Raw genomic sequence first — 17,425 nt, forward strand, 5'->3', positions numbered from 1 at the left:
ATGAGAAGATGGATAGCTGTTAGGTAAAATACTCACTAAATCTCCTTTCTCCCCAGCCTCTCCAGGTGGTCCCTGAGGTCCCTCCTCACCCTACAGAGGAGAGACAAACACTTCTGATCAGATTGATCAATTAGACCCATCAACTCACAATGTCAAATATCAGTCTCCTGGATACTTACTGGGGGTCCAGGTTGGCCAACTGGTCCATTGATGCCCTTGTAACCACGAGGGCCCTGCGAGAGATAGGAAAGGAGAATTAGTCACTTCCTGCTCATTAGCATTTCAGGAAGTAGATGAAAGGCAACCCCCCCCCCCCCCCTTGGGTTGTGCCGTGGCGGAGATCTTTGTGGGCTATACTCGGCCTTGTCTCAGGATGGTAAGTTGGTGGTTGAAGATATCCCTCTAGTGGTGTGGGGGCTGTGCTTTGGCAAAGTGGGTGGGGTTATATCCTTCCTGTTTGGCCCTGTCCGGGGGTGTCCTCGGATGGGGCCACAGTGTCTCCTGACCCCTCCTGTCTCAGCCTCCAGTATTTATGCTGCAGTAGTTTATGTGTCGGGGGGCTAGGGTCAGTTTGTTATATCTGGAGTACTTCTCCTTTCCTATTCGGTGTCCTGTGTGAATTTAAGTGTGCTCTCTCTAATTCTCTCTTTCTCTCTTTCTTTCTCTCTCTCGGAGGACCTGAGCCCTAGGACCATGCCTCAGGACTACCTGACATGATAACTCCTTGCTGTCTCCAGTCCACCTGGCCGTGCTGCTGCTCCAGTTTAAACTGTTCTGCCTTATTATTATTGGGCCATGCTGGTCATTTATGAACATTTGAACATCTTGGCCATGTTCTGTTATAATCTCCACCCGGCACAGCCAGAAGAGGACTGGCCACCCCACATAGCCTGGTTCCTCTCTAGGTTTCTTCCTAGGTTTTGGCCTTTCTAGGGAGTTTTACCTAGCCACCGTGCTTCTACACCTGCATTGCTTGCTGTTTGGGGTTTTAGGCTGGGTTTCTGTACAGCACTTTGAGATATCAGCTGATGTACGAAGGGCTATATAAATACATTTGATTTGATTTGATGGTAATAAATGGCTAGTCACTTGTGTGTGTCTACTCTTACAAGAATCTCTGAAGTTACAATAAAGCCTACATAGTTCCACAGGGTTTGGTAAGCTGTGTCTGAAGGTAGATTGTGTCTGAAGGTAGACTGTGTTCTGAAGGTAGACTGTGTTCTGAAGGTAGACTGTGTCTGAAGGTAGACTGTGTTCTGAAGGTAGACTGTGTGTGAAGGTAGACTGTGTGTGAAGGTAGACTGTGTTCTGAAGATAGTCTATGTCTATCTTTCAGAAGAAAATTGTGGTACTTTAGCAAGTGTAACACATCTTCAGAAGTTGTTGTTCTTTGATTTATTATAATTTCCTTCAGTGTCTATGGGGCATGCTAACGATCGCAAAGATCCTAACCACTGTGATAAAAGGATGATTTGCACTTAGCGCTACACACCAACAGCCAGGCATTCTGCTTGGCACCTAGCCTGGGCGCTAACTTGACTAACACAGCTAATGCTAATGCTAAGATGGATGGCCTTCCTGGATCATTAACTACAGATGGAGGAACAGTGATCCCAGACAACCCTTTCTCATTAGAGAAAGCAAGAGAGAGAGAGAGAGAGAGAGAGAGCACATGAGAGAGAAGAAAGAGAGACAGGGAGGGATTGAGTGAGAGAAAAGAGAGATTTTGAATTCTTTCCAAATGTCCCCTTAGAAGGTAACAGGTAGTGTTTATAGTGCAGATAGAAAGAAACCAGTGGAGGAGGGGATGTGGTGGATGGAGAGAGTGTGGTAAAGGAGGTGTGTTGTAACTTACCGCCTCTGCCTTGGGGCCCATCATTCCTGGGTAACCCCCCTCAATCCCATAGGACCCTATGAGATGGAGAGAAAGCGAGAGTTGAAATAAAGGACGTAACATCTGTCAACATATGTTGACCATATTGCTGTACTATATGATAACATTGTTAACATAGATAAAGGTCGTTACCGGGGGTCCTGGGATTCCCAGCTCACCAGAGATGCCGACCTCTCCCTTCGTACCCTGAGAAAGAGAGAAAAAGAGAGAGAGAGAGAGAGAGAGAGAGAGAGAGACAGATAGACAGACAGACAGACAGACAGACAGACAGACAGACAGACAGACAGACAGACAGGCAGACAGGCAGACAGACAGACAGGCAGACAGACAGAGAGACAGGCAGGCAGACAGGCAGACAGACAGACAGACAGACAGACAGAGAGACAGACAGACAGACAGACAGACAGACAGACAGACAGACAGGCAGACAGACAGAGAGACAGGCAGACAGGCAGACAGGCAGACAGGCAGACAGACAGACAGACAGACAGACAGGCAGACAGGCAGACAGACAGACAGACAGACAGTAAGACAGACAGACAGACAGGCAGGCAGGCAGACAGGCAGACAGACAGAGAGACAGACAGACAGGCAGACAGGCAGACAGGCAGACAGACAGACAGACAGACAGACAGACAGACAGGCAGACAGACAGACAGACAGACAGACAGACAGACAGACAGACAGACAGACAGACAGACAGACAGACAGACAGGCAGACAGACAGACAGACAGACAGACAATGAGAGACAGAAATAAATTAAAAGTGTGACAATAACATTTCATGCATGTATCTATCGTGAGCTGTAACTTCTGCTACTACATAACTCCTCAGTAAATGAGAGCCAACTGAAGCCAGTAGAATAAAGTGTTCTCTGTATGATGGCCAGGGAGTGTACTCTGTATGATGGCCAGGGAGTGTACTCTGTACGATGGCCAGGGAGTGTTGTCTGTGTGATACCAGGGAGTGTACTCTGTACGATGGCCAGGGAGTGTACTCTGTACGATGGCCAGGGAGGGTACTCTGTATGATGGCCAGGGAGTCTACTCTGTGTGATACCGGGGAGTGTTATCTGTGGGATACCAGGGAGTGTTCTCTGTGTGATACCGGGGAGTGTACTCTATATGATGGCCAGGGAGTGTTCTCTGTGTGATGGCCAGTGAGTGTACTCTTTATGATGGCCAGGGAGTGTTCTCTGTATGATGGCCAGGGAGTCTACTCTGTGTGATACCAGGGAGTGTTCTCTGTGTGATACCAGGGAGTGTTCTCTGTGTGATACCAGGGAGTGTTCTCTGTGTGATTACCAGGGAGTGTTCTCTGTATGATGGCCGGGGAGTGTACTCTGAATGATGGCCAGGGAGTGTTCTCTGTATGATGGCCAGGGTGTGTTCTCTGTATGATGGCCAGGGAGTGTACTCTGTGTGATACCCGGGAGTGTTCTCTGTATGATGGCCAGGGAGTGTTCTCTGTATGATGGCCAGGGAGTGTTCTCTGTATGATGGCCAGGGAGTCTACTCTGTGTGATACCAGGGAGTGTTCTCTGTGTGATGGCCAGGGAGTGTTCTCTGTATGATGGCCAGGATACCAGGGAGTGTTCTCTGTGTGATGGCCAGGGAGTGTTCTCTGTGTGATGGCCAGTGAGTGTACTCTTTATGATGGCCAGGGAGTGTTCTCTGTATGATGGCCAGGGAGTGTACTCTCTGTATGATGGCCAGGGAGTGTTCTCTGTATGATGGCCAGGGAGTGTTCTCTGTATGATGGCCAGGGAGTGTACTCTGTGTGATACCAGGGAGTGTTCTCTGTGTGATACCAGGGAGTGTTCTCTGTGTGATGGCCAGGGAGTGTTCTCTGTGTGATGACCAGGGAATGTACTCTGTATGATGGCTAGGTAGTGTACTCTGTATGATAGCCAGGGAGTGTTCTCTGTATGATGGCCAGGGAGTGTTCTCTGTATGATGGTCAGGGAGTCTACTCTGTGTGATACCAGGGAGTGTTCTCTGTGTGATGGCCAGGGAGTGTTCTCTGTATGATGGCCAGGGAGTGTTCTCTGTATGATGGCCGGGGAGTGTACTCTGTATGATGGCCAGGGAGTGTTCTCTGTATGATGGCCTGGGAGTGTTCTCTGTATGATGGCCAGGGAGTGTACTCTGTGTGATACCAGGGAGTGTTCTCTGTATGATGGCCAGGGAGTGTTCTCTGTATGATGGCCAGGGAGTGTTCTCTGTATGATGGCCAGGGAGTGTTCTCTGTATGATGGCCAGGGAGTGTTCTCTGTGTGATTGCCAGGGAGTGTTCTCTGTGTGATGGCCAGGGAGTGTCTCTGTCTAAATGAGCTGTGATCAGCATAGCCAGACTGAGACAGACAGACAGACAGTCAGTCAGTCAGTCAGTCAGTCATTCAGACAGGCAGAGTGCAGATCAGGTGCTAAACCTTCCTGGCTGAAAGAGTGTCTCAGGTACTACTGGGGCTCATTAGTTATGCTTAATGCTTCAGGCCTAGTCGGCCACTCTAACACCTACTCTCTTATCCACTCCACATGTACCTGGCTCTCAACCATCCCTTTCATCTGGGCTCGCTGCGTGATGCCTGGCTGCCCGGACCAGGCCTGACTAATCACACCCAGAATAGTGCCAGTCGTGCCTCATTAGCGCTAAGCCTGCTTCATCTACTGGTCATGTGTGTGTGTTTTATTGGAAGCATGAAAAACCCCTGAAGTATTGTAAGATATTGTTTTCAAATATAAATGCTTCAGATAGATCCCGGATCAAAACACAGATAGAATGAAACATAAAGAAACAGACAGTCAGCCGGTCAGATAGACAGACTATTTAGGACTCACCAGTTTCCCAATGCTGCCAGGCTCTCCCAGCACACCAGCACGACCTTTGTGTCCCTAGAACAGAACAGTTAGTTAGTTTACAGATATAACAATCAATCAATCATGAACTATTTATTCAGTTGATGAATTACAACTCCACCGACAGGAATACTGTACACAGATGACAGAATAACCTTATTTCAGGTCTTGATGGGTAAATATCTAGTTTTTCTCATGATGAGGACTCACATACCTTGACCCCCTGCAGACCCTGGGGACCCTTAGGCCCTGCTGGGCAGTTGATTGGACACTATGGAGAGAGAGGGGTGAGAGAGAGAGAGAGAGAGAGAAAGAGAGAGAGAGAGAGAGAGAGAGAGAGAGAGAGAGAGAGAGAGAGAGAGGATGAAGGGTCGAGGGGGGAAGGAGAGTGAGAAGAACACCAAAGTAAAATTCAAAGTATAATTGAGTCTGTTTCTCAGCCAAAAGCAAACAAAGTGGCCAATTGATCAGTGTGCTGACTCTTTTTCTATGGGTGTCAAATCCCCAGCAGGGCATCACATTATGAGGGACTTGGATTAAGGAGAAGACTAAGGGAGGGATGAAAGAGGGACATGAATGAAGGGAGAGAGGGGATTGAAGGAGGACTGGGAATCCTCTTTCGGTGTTAGATGAAAGGAGAGTGAGGGATGAGAGCAAGAGCGTAAACCGTCTCAGTGACAAAGCCCCTATCTCTAATGAGAGATAGGGAGGAGAACAGAGGAGTGGAATGTATCTCCCCTATGTTGGGCACTCAGCATAGGACTTGACTTAGGACTTGTACCGATAGGGGTTTAGTGACAGCGTACCGGAAAGTTCTGTGTCTATATATCACAAGCTACAACCAGATTGCCAGGAGCTCTAGGTTTGAGGATGGATCCTATAGGCTTTGGGTTAGGAGTTACTGCTTTGTAAGGCTTAATTAGGGTCAGCTGTAAGGTATTAAGCCAGAGGAAAGGAGCTATCCAAGGGGCAAGGCCAGAACGCTGCAATAGACTAGAACAGGTACAAAGAGAAGAGATAAACGATGAGGATGGGTGGAGGTGTGGAGGGATCTTACCTGGAAGTCTGCACTGCCCTCCTCTCCTCCCAAGAACTTCCCTGGAGGACCCTGGAGACAGATTGAGAAGGGGGAGAAAGAAAGAAAGAAAGAAAGAAAGAAAGAAAGAAAGAAAGAAAGAAAGAAAGAAAGCGGAAGGAAAACAGATACAGATAGTTTGTTAAACACAGTGCCGGGGCAGCTGTTCTGAGTGTGTGTATACTGAATTAGAGTAAAGCATGCCTCCCTGGGCTGAGGTATGCAGGGAGCAGTGAGATGAGACAGGGGAGACAGATCTAATGGGAATATATTTACTCTGCAACACCGGTAAACCAAAACAAATAGACTCCCCATGGCTGGGAGCATCACTCTATCAGGCTGCTCCCCACCTGAAATCCCTCATGGAGAGAGATACTGTATACCTTGTAGAATAGACTGGGGAGCTAAGATACACACTGCTCAATGTAGAGTTTATGTTTCATTGAGCTGCTCTGCTACACTGAGAATGTGGTGGTCATCTGGACTGGGATTACTGGGTTATTGCTGGAACACTGGTTTCTTGCTTGTAACTAAACGTTGTTATTTTGCGTTAAGTTACTGGTTTCTGACTACATTTTCCTGGTATCTTGGTGATTTTAAGTAGCTGGTTTCTAGTGCTAGGTGTGTCCTTGCTGGTTTTTACTAATACTAGATGTTTGTTTACTGGGTTATTGCTGGTTTTAGGTGTGTACTTACTGGTATTTACTAGTTCTAAGTGTTTATTTACTGGTTTCTTGCTGGTTCTAGATGTAAACATACTGGTTTTCCTGGGGGTCCTGGAATTCCTGGAGGTCCAGGTTCTCCCAATATGCCCTGAGAGAAGTGGGAGGAAAACGAGGGTGGGAATTAGATGAGCGATAAAGAGTATCTAACATATTACATAACGTGTGCTATCAGACATAAGACAACAACGGTCTTCTTCGACAACAATGGTGAGGGTCTTACCGTAGGTCCAGTCTGTCCAATCTCACCGGGAAGGCCGATTGGGCCTGGGGCTCCCTAGAGAGAGAGAGAGAGAGAGAGAGAGAGAGAGAGAGAGAGAGAGAGAGAGAGATTATGCCAGTCCTGGACCCTGTCAGTAAATCTCAGTAAGACAAAAATAACAGTGTTCCAAAAAAAGGTCCAGTCGCCAGGACCACGAAAACAAATTCCATCTAGTCACCGTTGCCCTAGATCACAAACTATACATACCTTGGCCTAAACATCAGCGCCACAGGTAACTTTCACAAAGCTGTGAACGATCTGAGAAACAAGGCAAGAAGGGCATTCTACGCCATCAAAAGGAACATAAAATTCAACATACCAATTAGGATTTGGCTAAAAATACTTGAATCAGTTATAGAACCCATTGCCCTTTATGGTTGTGAGGTCTGGGGTCCGCTCACCAACCAGTAATTCACAAAATGGGACAAACACCAAATTGAGACTCTGCATGCAGAATTCTGCAAAAATATCCTCCGTGTACAACGTAGAACAAATTATCAAAATCCTTAAATTCTACAACCATCTAAAAAGAAGTGATTCCCAAACCTTCCATAACAAAGCCATCACCTAAAGAGAAATTAACATGGAGAAGAGCCGACTAAGCAAGCTGGTCGTGGGGCTCTGTTCACAAACACAAACACACCCTACAGAGACCCAGGACAGCAACACAATTAGATCCAAGCAAATCATAAGAAACAAAAGATAATTACTTGACACATTGGAAAGAATTAACAAAAAAACAGAGCAAACTAGAATGCTATTTGGCCCTAAACAGAGAGTACACAGCGGCAGAATACCTGACCACTGTGACTGACCCAAAATTAAGGAAAGCTTTGACTATGTACAGACTCAGTGAGCATAGCCTTGCGATTGAGAAAGGCCGCCGTAGGCAGACATGGCTCTCAAGAGAAGACAGGCTATGTGCACACTTCCCACAAAATTAGGTGGAAACTGAGCTGCATTTCCTAACCTCCTGCCCAATGTATGACCATATTAGAGAAACATATTTCCATCAGATTACACAGATCCACAAAGAATTTGAAAACAAATCCAATTTTGATAAACTCCCATATCTACTGGGTGAAATTCCACAGTGTGCCATCACAGCAGCAATATTTGTGACCCGTTGCCACAAGAAAAGGGCAACCAGTGAAGAACCAACACCATTGTAAATACAACCCATATTTGTGGTTATTTATTTTCCCTTGTGTACTTTAACCATTTGTACATTGTTACAACACTGTATATACATACATATATATATATATATAATATGACATTTGTAATGTCTTTATTGTTTTGAAACTTCTGTATGTGTAATGTTTACTGTAAATGTGTATTGTTTATTTCACTTTTGTATATTATCTACCTCACTTGCTTTGGCAATGTTAACATATGTTTCCCATGCCAATAAAGCCCCTTGAATTGAATTGAGAGAGAGAGAGACAGACAGAGAGAGACAGAGATAGATAGACAGAGAGATAGAGAGACAGAGAGAGAGAGATAGATTGATAGATAGATAGATAGATAGATAGATAGATAGATAGATAGATAGATAGATAGATAGATAGATAGATAGATAGATAGATAGATAGATAGATAGATAGATAGATAGATAGATAGATAGATAGATAGATAGATAGATAGATAGATAGATAGATAGATAGATAGATAGATAGATAGATAGATAGATAGATAGATAGATAGATAGATAGATTCAGTAATTCAGTTCAGAATAATATTTAGCTTAATTCTTTATAATCAAAAAATACTGACTTACAGCCAGTCCAGGCAGTCCGGGTCCCTACAAAGAGGGAAAAGGGGATTAGAGATTAGTTAAGTCTAAGTATAATCGTATAATCACAAACAAATGTGCATAATGAGTCATGTATGATTTGTTTAAACAATTATCTTCTGTTATTTCAATTAAGAGCATCTGTGTCTACGGAGGCAGAACACAATACAGACAGCAAGCATCAAGCTAACCCTGACTGAGACAATCAATGTGTGTTCAATGTGTCATAATAAGTGATGAAATGAAATATAAACAAAGAAATGAACGTAATTCAGTGATTCATCCATGCATATCACTGACTGACTCCACTCTGTCAATGTAGTTTTTCTAGTAGTCGGTCAAATATAGCTACATAACACCACCTAGTGGTATTCTGCTGTAACTACATGTAGTCTTCCTCAACCTGCAAGAAAGACTTCATTCTTAACCACAGATCTAGGATCAGATTACCCTGACTCCAAAACATTAGAAGAACAGACTGGCTGTATCAGAGTTCTTGAACCCACTATACCAACCTGGTCCTAGAGCATTTCGTATTGTTCTGTATGTAAATCCGAGACACTGCATTTAGTATGATATTTTATATTTGGTATGGTTATATAAGACAGATGGTTACTTAAAGCTAAAATGAAAGAAGGGTGGATCGTCGAGGTGGATGGGTGGGCGTACAACGCGAACATCTTGCAACCCAAAAGTTGCGAGTTCGAATCTGATCACGGACAACTTTAGCATTTTGCGTGCTTAGTCTCCTCCTGTACTCCCTGTTCCGAACAAGCCCCCATTAACCTAGAAGGGCTGTAGTGGAGCGGGTAGAGAGTTTCAAGTTCCTTGGTGTCCACATCACCAACAAACTATCATGGTTCACACAAAGACAGTTGAGGGCAAAACAACACCTTTTCCCCTTAGGAGAATGAAAAGATTTGGCATGGGTCCCCAAACCCGAAAAAAAAGTTCTACAGCTGTACCATTGAGAGCATCCTGACCGGTTGCATCACCGCCTGGTATGGCAACTACTCGGTATCTGACTTTAAGGCGCTACAGAGTGTAGTGTGAACGGCCCCAGTACATCACTGGGGCCAAGCTTCCTGCCATCCAGACCTATATACCAGGCAATGTCAGAGGAAGGCCCAAAATGTTGTCAAATACTCCAGTCACCCAAGTCATAGACTGTTCTCTCTGCTACCGCATGGCAAGCGGTACCGGAGCGCCAAGTCTACGTCCAAAATGCTCCTTAACAGCTTCAAACACCAAGCCATAAGACTGCTGAACAATTAATCAGATGGCTACATAGACTATTTACATTGACCCCTCCCCACTTTGTTTTTACACTGCTGCTACTCACTGTATATTATCTATGCATAGTCCCTTTACCCCTACCTACATGTACAAATTACCTCAACTAGCCTGTACCCCTGCATATTGATTCAGTACCAGTGCCCCCTGTATATAGCCTCGTTATTGTTATTTTATAATGTTACTTTTATTGATTTTTTGATTGTTTTTTAACTTTAGTTTATTTGGTAAATATTTTCTTAACTCTTCTTGAACTGCACTGTTGGTTAAGGGCTTGTAGTAAGCATTTCACGGTAAGGTCTACCCTTGTTGGTTCAGGGCTTGTAGTAAGCATTTCACGGTAAGGTCTACACTGTTGGTTAAGGGCTTGTAGTAAGCATTTCACGGTAAGGTCTACAGCAGTTGTATTCGGCGCATGTGACAAATACAATTTTATTTGATTTAAGCTAATAAGCAACTTTTCAACTACTTACTACTTTTTAGCTACTTTGCAACCACATAGCATGTTAGTTAACCCTTCACCTAACCCTAACCCCTAACCCTAACCTTAACCCTTTAACCTAACTCCTACACCTAACCCTAACCCCTAACCCTAGCGAGCTAGCTAATGTTAACCACCTAGCCGCCTAGCTAGAATTCATAACATATCATGTTTTGCAAATTTGTAACATGTTGTAAGTTTTGCAAATTCATAACATATAATGCAAATTTTAATTTGCAGCAAATCATACAAAGTGGGTGATGGAGAACCACTAATTAATACATACCATACAAAGTGTAACATATAATACCAAATGCTCTGAGACCAGGTTGACTGTACATGACTGGTGGAAGAGGCTAGTGATTGTAGAATCAGCTGCCAAAAGCTGTGATGACAGTGTTATGTAGCCCGTATGACTAGCGGGAAAACCCTGGGCCCTATTTATGACGGAGGATTAGTCCCTGTGGTTTTGTAGTGATCAGGTTATATGTAGTCTGTACTGAACAGTGCTCAGGTTCTGTTGAGCCTGTTAGTACTTACAGTGGGTCCAGGTTCACCACCAGGTCCAGGCTGGCCCTGTAGAAAACAACAATAAACAACAACAACAACATGAGGGTTTATTCTCTCACAGTTCACTACAGACATCCAATGGCTGATTACTATGACCTGACATAGCCTGGTTGACAGCCTGTTTCTGCTTTGGTAACACAATGTTAGTGTTGTTAAGTTCTGAAACAGACTGGCACCTAGGCTAGTAGTCTAGATGTCATTCCAGTTCACTTCTGGCACGTTTTCAATCAACCAGAGCAGAGCAAAGAGAGGATTCAGAAAAGGTGTCCATGAGGAGAAGAAGGAAGGCACTTTAGACCAGTGGACCTCAACTGGTTTAGCCTCTGGACTCAAATTGAACCAGTCTTAGTAAAATAGTCGCTTCTCAATTTATTTTTACCAAAATGCAACTTGGAAATAAATTTTTTGATGCTATATTGATAGTAAATGTAGCAATTATATGACAAGGGAACAATGACAAGGGAACCTTTTTAATTGTCAATAACTCCATATTGCTCATATTGTTGAAGAAGAATGCTGGTAAACTCACTGGTTTGAGACCACTAAATCAGCCCAAACTGCTATATAGCGCTGCAAATAACTCTACATTGAAAAAACTTAGATTGAAGGAAAATAGTTCAGAGATAAAACCATTTTAAAATGTAGGTTCATTGTAACTTTCTACGTGCTTTCTAACTGGTTTAAGTTGTTTAAGTTAAGACTGGAGTCTTTTTTCATTCAAATAAAAAATAAAAACGTTTTACTCAGAAACTACCGAGCCGTGACCCAACTTTGAGAATCATTTCTTTGGACTATTGAGACGCGCCGTCTTACTTTAGGTCCAGGGTTCCCGATAGGGCCGCCGTCTCCCTTTGCTCCCATCAAACCCTGTAGAGACGGAGTGACGAAGAGAGAGAGCGAGGGTAAAGAAGAAACAATAATATTCATTTGGAATTAGTCTCATACAACAAGTGCAGGTAGGGATTGCTGCGTGAGACCTAAATTCCCATTATAACAGTGGAACAGTGGTCTGATTGGATTTGACACGTCCAGATAATCAGCAGGAAAACAAATCCCTGTGGAATGTCTCTCAGTGTGTGACTGTGGGACGAGCAGATTGACTTCCTAGTCCCTTGGTTAGAGCGAAGCAGTTTCCTCAAAACAGCCACCTTCATTCATTACAACATGAAGCTCAGTCTTTCTAGCTTGTTTAAAATATATTAATGCATCAGGCTTTTCTTTCCTGGAGGTTTCTCCAAACACACACAAACACACACATACACAAACACACTCACTGCATGGTCGGAACTAGAAGCACAAGCATTTCGCTACACTCGCATTAACATCTGTGTATGTGTATGTGACAAATAAAATTTGATTTGATTTGAAACACACACACACTTTCTCTCTTTCTCTCCCTCTCTCTCTCCCTCTCTCTCTCTCTGTCTCTCTCTTTCTCTTTCTCTCTTTCTCTCTTTCTCTCTTTCTCTCTCTCTCTCTTTCTCTCTCTCTTTCTTTCTTTCTCTCTTTCTCTCTTTCTCTCTCTCTATTTTTCTCTTGTTTCTCTTGTTCTTCACAAACTCATCCTTTTTCAATCTCTCACACACTCCGCATCTAACTTACGTCGATGCCGTTCTCTCCGGGAGCTCCATCTGGACCAGGCTCACCTGGGTCCCCCTTCAACCCCTACAAACAGAGACACAGCCATGTTCAGGTATACACACACATCAGAGATGTTGAGTAAGGTGCATGAACACCCTTGAACATGCATTCACAGTAACTTACTGGTGGGCCAGAAGGCCCAGGAGGTCCCTTTTCCCCCTGTGAAGAGAGAGGAACCAAAATGAGAGACATGATGTTAACAATTAGTTCATACGTTGTATGTTAGCTACTTTTAGAAATTGATGAATGAAAATCAGTTTATGTAGAAGATGTTGAAGTCTTTGGGCTCTATTCAATCTGTATCGAAGTTCAGCATTACAGTGTGAATGAAATGTGACCCAACACACTAGACTACCTATGCCACTGCAGTCACAGTAAGCGCCATATATGTTAGCTCAATTGAAAATGACCTTTACATTTCTTCAGCGATACAGATTGAATAGAATCCTTGATGACTGCCCATTGTTGATCTTGAGGGATTGGTGGAACCTCCACTGACCCTAACAGAAGGCTATGGCTGCATCTCAATATCCCAGAGTTACTTCCTTACCTAATCTCCTTTCCTCAATCAGAACAAACTTTTACTTTAAGTGCTGGACAAGTGAAATCAAATTCCTAGTAGGCAACCTCCACATGGCTGCCACCTAGCCAATGTTTCAAGTCAGGGATAAGACAGATAATGTAAGGAGAGGAGACAAGGAGAGGAGACAAAGAGACACTTTAGACTATTGAGTTGCATCCGAGGTAGTGACATCAACCTTTTGCGTATTCACCAATCCAGTTCACCCCACATATCTGCAAGGGTCGGTTTGTCACACGTGGAGAGGAGGATGGGTGAAAAAGTTTATTTTAAAATCCAGCCATGACTGACAGCTCATGGTTGCTCCGCCCTCAAGGTGGAGTTAGGGAACTTTCCAATCATGATAGGACTAGGTAGGTAAATATAGTGGAGACTAGGTGGAGCTATTGCTGACACCTAACCCACTCAAGTCTGCAACGGAGAGTGAATAAGGGCACGGGGGAGTGAACAACTTTTTGGGATTTATCTGCAGCCAGCTACTGTTGATGAGAATTGGGTTTCACAGCACTCCCATTCCAGCCCACCCAATGGTGACATCACATATCATAGCAGATAAATGTATGACCCTGGGGCCCTTTCCATTCCAAGTTCCAACCCAGAAGAGGTGATCCATGTTCCCATCAAACATTAACCTGCCAGTCCATAGCCTTCCATTAGTTGGAAAGAGAATGAGCTTCTATGTCCAACTCAGTGAGGGCATTGACATATCCTAAACCATTCACGTTAACAGTATATCTATGTGGCTTTGGGGGAGAAACATCTCTCCTACTAATCGCATTGGATACAATCCTACCTTGTCACATCACATTCCTTTTGAATCATACAGGACAAGGCTCACACATTAGGGGTTTTCCTTCTCCATTCATGGTCTAATTCTGTATTCTCAACATGTTTTCAGAACCTGGCTTTGCTTAGACTGAGAATACCTCAAAGGTATCACATTACCGCGATATTAGTCCAAACCCCTCTCTTGGGATGGAGGGAAAGCTCCCGACTCAAAGACCTCTCTCACTGTGGGAAACAGAGCTCTTTTGTGCCGCTCTTTTGTGCCGCCCTCTGGTGGTACAACCGTGTTACTACCACAACGTGCTCCGTTAGGTACAATGCCTGTCTTTGTGACAACCTGTTGGCACTGGGCGAGGCGGAGGGGATACTCACATCAATGCCATCAGACCCGGGGGTGCCAGAGGGACCGGGCGGACCGGGATTGCCTTGAGGTCCTGGAGGACCGTTCTGGAAGAAATTAGAACAAAATGGAAGGTTTAGAAATGTGCAAAGGTTTTTTAGAGAATTATTTGGGCTTAGAATGTATCACTTCTTGGCATTCCTTCAATTGGATACCTGTTATTTTCATACTGGCAAGTTTTGGGATTTTTGTGCCATTTTATTGTAAGCTTTTTGATAATGGAGACATGGCTAGTTTTGGAGCAGGTGCTAATTGATGAAGGAACAACAATGTGAGGCAATCAAACATTATCAAGTGTCATCATACTTCAATCACACTTCATGTGAATAAAATCCTATAAACAAGACCAAATCATCATAAACACAAAGTAATTGAATCACCTAGAAACATCACCCCTACCCCTCACATTTTTACATAAACCATGTAACACCAATTCAAATCCAATACCGCTGGTAGCCTATATGGAACGATTTAAAAACCTTTATAAAACTATCCAGAGCTCATGAGAAAAAATAGGATTGATGAATGAGGTTCTCTTTCTGATATGGAAATGAAAATCATCCCACATCCTGTATATGTCATGAGGCTGGGAATGTTTACCAAGACCCTCTCCCATCCCATCCCCTTCTTTTGGGAACGCAGCTTTTTTAAATGGATTTCAATCCGCTTCAACCAGTCACAACACAGAATCCTCATGCAGTGTAGAAATGTATTCCAGAAGTGCCAATCATTCAGAAAAAAGGTTGGGAATTCCACACAAGGATCCTGTTTGTTCAGATAGATCCACTGGTAACTTTCTATTGGATAGCAGGTGGGTGTGATTTGATGGAGGGTATCATCAGGTCCGTCATTCCGCGTGTGGTATGTGTGTTTGAATAGTGGTAAAGAGACTGGGTGTCTTGACTGGGTGTCTTGAATACACGGCCTGTGTGTGTGTGTGTCCAGCCGAATTCCAGTTTTGAATCTATACCTCTATGGTTCCCTCCTGAATCTCCTTTTTGGCAAAACAAAAATTGTAAATCGGTCCATGTTATGTATGCACTCCAACTTTTGTTCAGGAATATCCGTCCATACGAAAAAGGAGACAGTTCCATTCTTCATCCATATTCAGGAAGAATCACTATCCACAGAATCAAGGGCCATAGTCCAAAGTAGGAAGATACATGTACAATGCCACATTACACAACACACACAGTTCACAGATGATCTTCATCACAATGACGATGATGATGATGAAACACTCAAGTTCTGAAACACCATTCTGATCGTTCATTCTTCTGAAACACCATTCTGATCGTTCATTCTTCTGAAACACCATTCTGATTGTTCATTCTTCTGAAACACCATTCTGATCGTTCATTCTTCTGAAACACCATTCTGATTGTTCATTCTTCTGAAACACCATTCTGATCGTTCATTCTTCTGAAACACCATTCTGATCGTTCATTCTTCTGAGACACCATTCTGATCGTTCATTCTTCTGAAACACCATTCTGATCGTTCATTCTTCTGAGACACCATTCTGATCGTTCATTCTTCTGAGACACCATTCTGATCGTTCATTCTTCTGAGACACCATTCTGATCGTTCATTCTTCTGAGACACCATTCTGATCGTTCATTCTTCTGAGACACCATTCTGATCGTTCATTCTTCTGAGACACCATTCTGATCGTTCATTCTTCTGAGACACCATTCTGATCGTTCATTCTTCTGAGACACCCCAATTCCAAAATGTTGTTTTCCAACCACCACTAGCCAGTGTGACAACAAAACCAAAGCAAGCACAGCAGTTCCCCTAGCAACCCCCAGTCCCTCTCTTCAGGGGACCCCTCTCCCACCATACACCAGCCAGAGCCACCCTAATGTGGGTACAGTCCTAACCTCCCCTGTCCACTCCACTCACCACTTGGGCCAGAGCCAGGCACAGAGTCTGCAGGATGACCCAGCTCTTCAACACTGCCGAGAGTCCAGACATGATCCCTCTCTCCTCTCCCACTCTCTCTCTTCAGTACTAAATCCTCTCTTCTATCGCTTTCTCCCTCTCCCCTGTCCTCTCCTTCAAGCCGGGGACGGAAACGGTAAGGAATCCAAAGGGGGATGTGCGTAGCCCCAAAAATTCCACCTACAAAAAAGTAGTGTCAAGGAATGGTTGGATGGAGGGATGGGTGGGATGAGAGAGAGGTGTAACCCAGCCCTACAGCCTGCCCCAGTGGACATAGGACTTCCTGAAAGCCCCCTACACCAACACAGAGACACACACCGAAACATACACACCACGCAGAGACACACACACACACACACATTCACCTCACAGCTCATTGCCATGGTGGGTGGGGGCTGACACAGCTGAACTTTTGAATAATGTATCCCCATAGACAGGTTCCCACAAGCTCATTGGACAAGCACAGCCGCTGCTCATGAATATGCACAGCCAGGTTCCCACATACTGATTGGACACAGCTGCTACCTAGCAGAAGGGGAGTTCCTGAGTGACTGAAATGTGAGTGTTATGCCCCAACCTACATTAACTCTCCCACTTCCGCCCCATAAGCAATATTGTAGAAGCTCCACCTTGCCTTCTGATAGGCTTGAATTTCTGCCATATTTCTTACATCTATACACTTCTTCCAACAGTGCTTAGGAGCTAGGGCTTGTTTCTGGACAGGCTTAATACCATTCAAACATCTCCCTCTCTCACAGTTGTGTGTGTGTGTGTGTGTGTGTGTGTGTGTGTGTGTGTGTGTGTGTGTGTGTGTGTGTGTGTGTGTGTGTGTGTGTGTGTGTGTGTGTGTGTGTGTGTGTGTGTGTGTGTGTGTGTGTGTGTGTGTGTGTGTGTGTGTGTGTGTGTGTGTGTGTGTGTGTGTGTGTGCGTGTGTTCTGCCCTATGCCAGCCTTTCACATAGGAGTGTCGAGTCTCTCACTATTTTCTCAGTGAGTTTTCTCTATGATAAACTGACTGAATGCATTTGAGCAGATCACTTTTGTTAAGTCGGTCAAGTGTGTTGCATTATGGCCATTTGTCAGACTTGTGCCTACATGACGACTGCATGAACTTTACAAAAACC

General features: G+C 44.2%; 1 protein-coding gene across 1 annotated transcript in view; it reads right to left on the minus strand.

Annotated features, from left to right (window-relative positions):
• Nucleotides 1-16,335, minus strand: part of LOC139391898 (collagen alpha-2(IX) chain-like) — a 42,124-nt gene extending 25,789 nt beyond the window's left edge. The window contains exons 1-12 of the mRNA XM_071139516.1: nt 16,264-16,335; nt 14,331-14,405; nt 12,554-12,616; nt 8,593-8,616; nt 6,588-6,641; nt 5,811-5,861; nt 4,968-5,024; nt 4,736-4,789; nt 2,053-2,080; nt 1,856-1,911; nt 180-233; nt 37-90 (exon numbers count right to left, since the gene is read on the minus strand). Coding sequence (XP_070995617.1) covers nt 37-90; nt 180-233; nt 1,856-1,911; nt 2,053-2,080; nt 4,736-4,789; nt 4,968-5,024; nt 5,811-5,861; nt 6,588-6,641; nt 8,593-8,616; nt 12,554-12,616; nt 14,331-14,405; nt 16,264-16,335 — 642 coding nt within the window. The remainder of the gene's footprint in view (nt 1-36; nt 91-179; nt 234-1,855; nt 1,912-2,052; nt 2,081-4,735; nt 4,790-4,967; nt 5,025-5,810; nt 5,862-6,587; nt 6,642-8,592; nt 8,617-12,553; nt 12,617-14,330; nt 14,406-16,263) is intronic.
• Nucleotides 16,336-17,425: the final 1,090 nt, after the last annotated feature.

This window comes from Oncorhynchus clarkii, chromosome 32 (assembly GCF_045791955.1).
Source record: "Oncorhynchus clarkii lewisi isolate Uvic-CL-2024 chromosome 32, UVic_Ocla_1.0, whole genome shotgun sequence".
In the NCBI taxonomy this organism is placed as follows: Eukaryota; Metazoa; Chordata; class Actinopteri; order Salmoniformes; family Salmonidae; genus Oncorhynchus; species Oncorhynchus clarkii.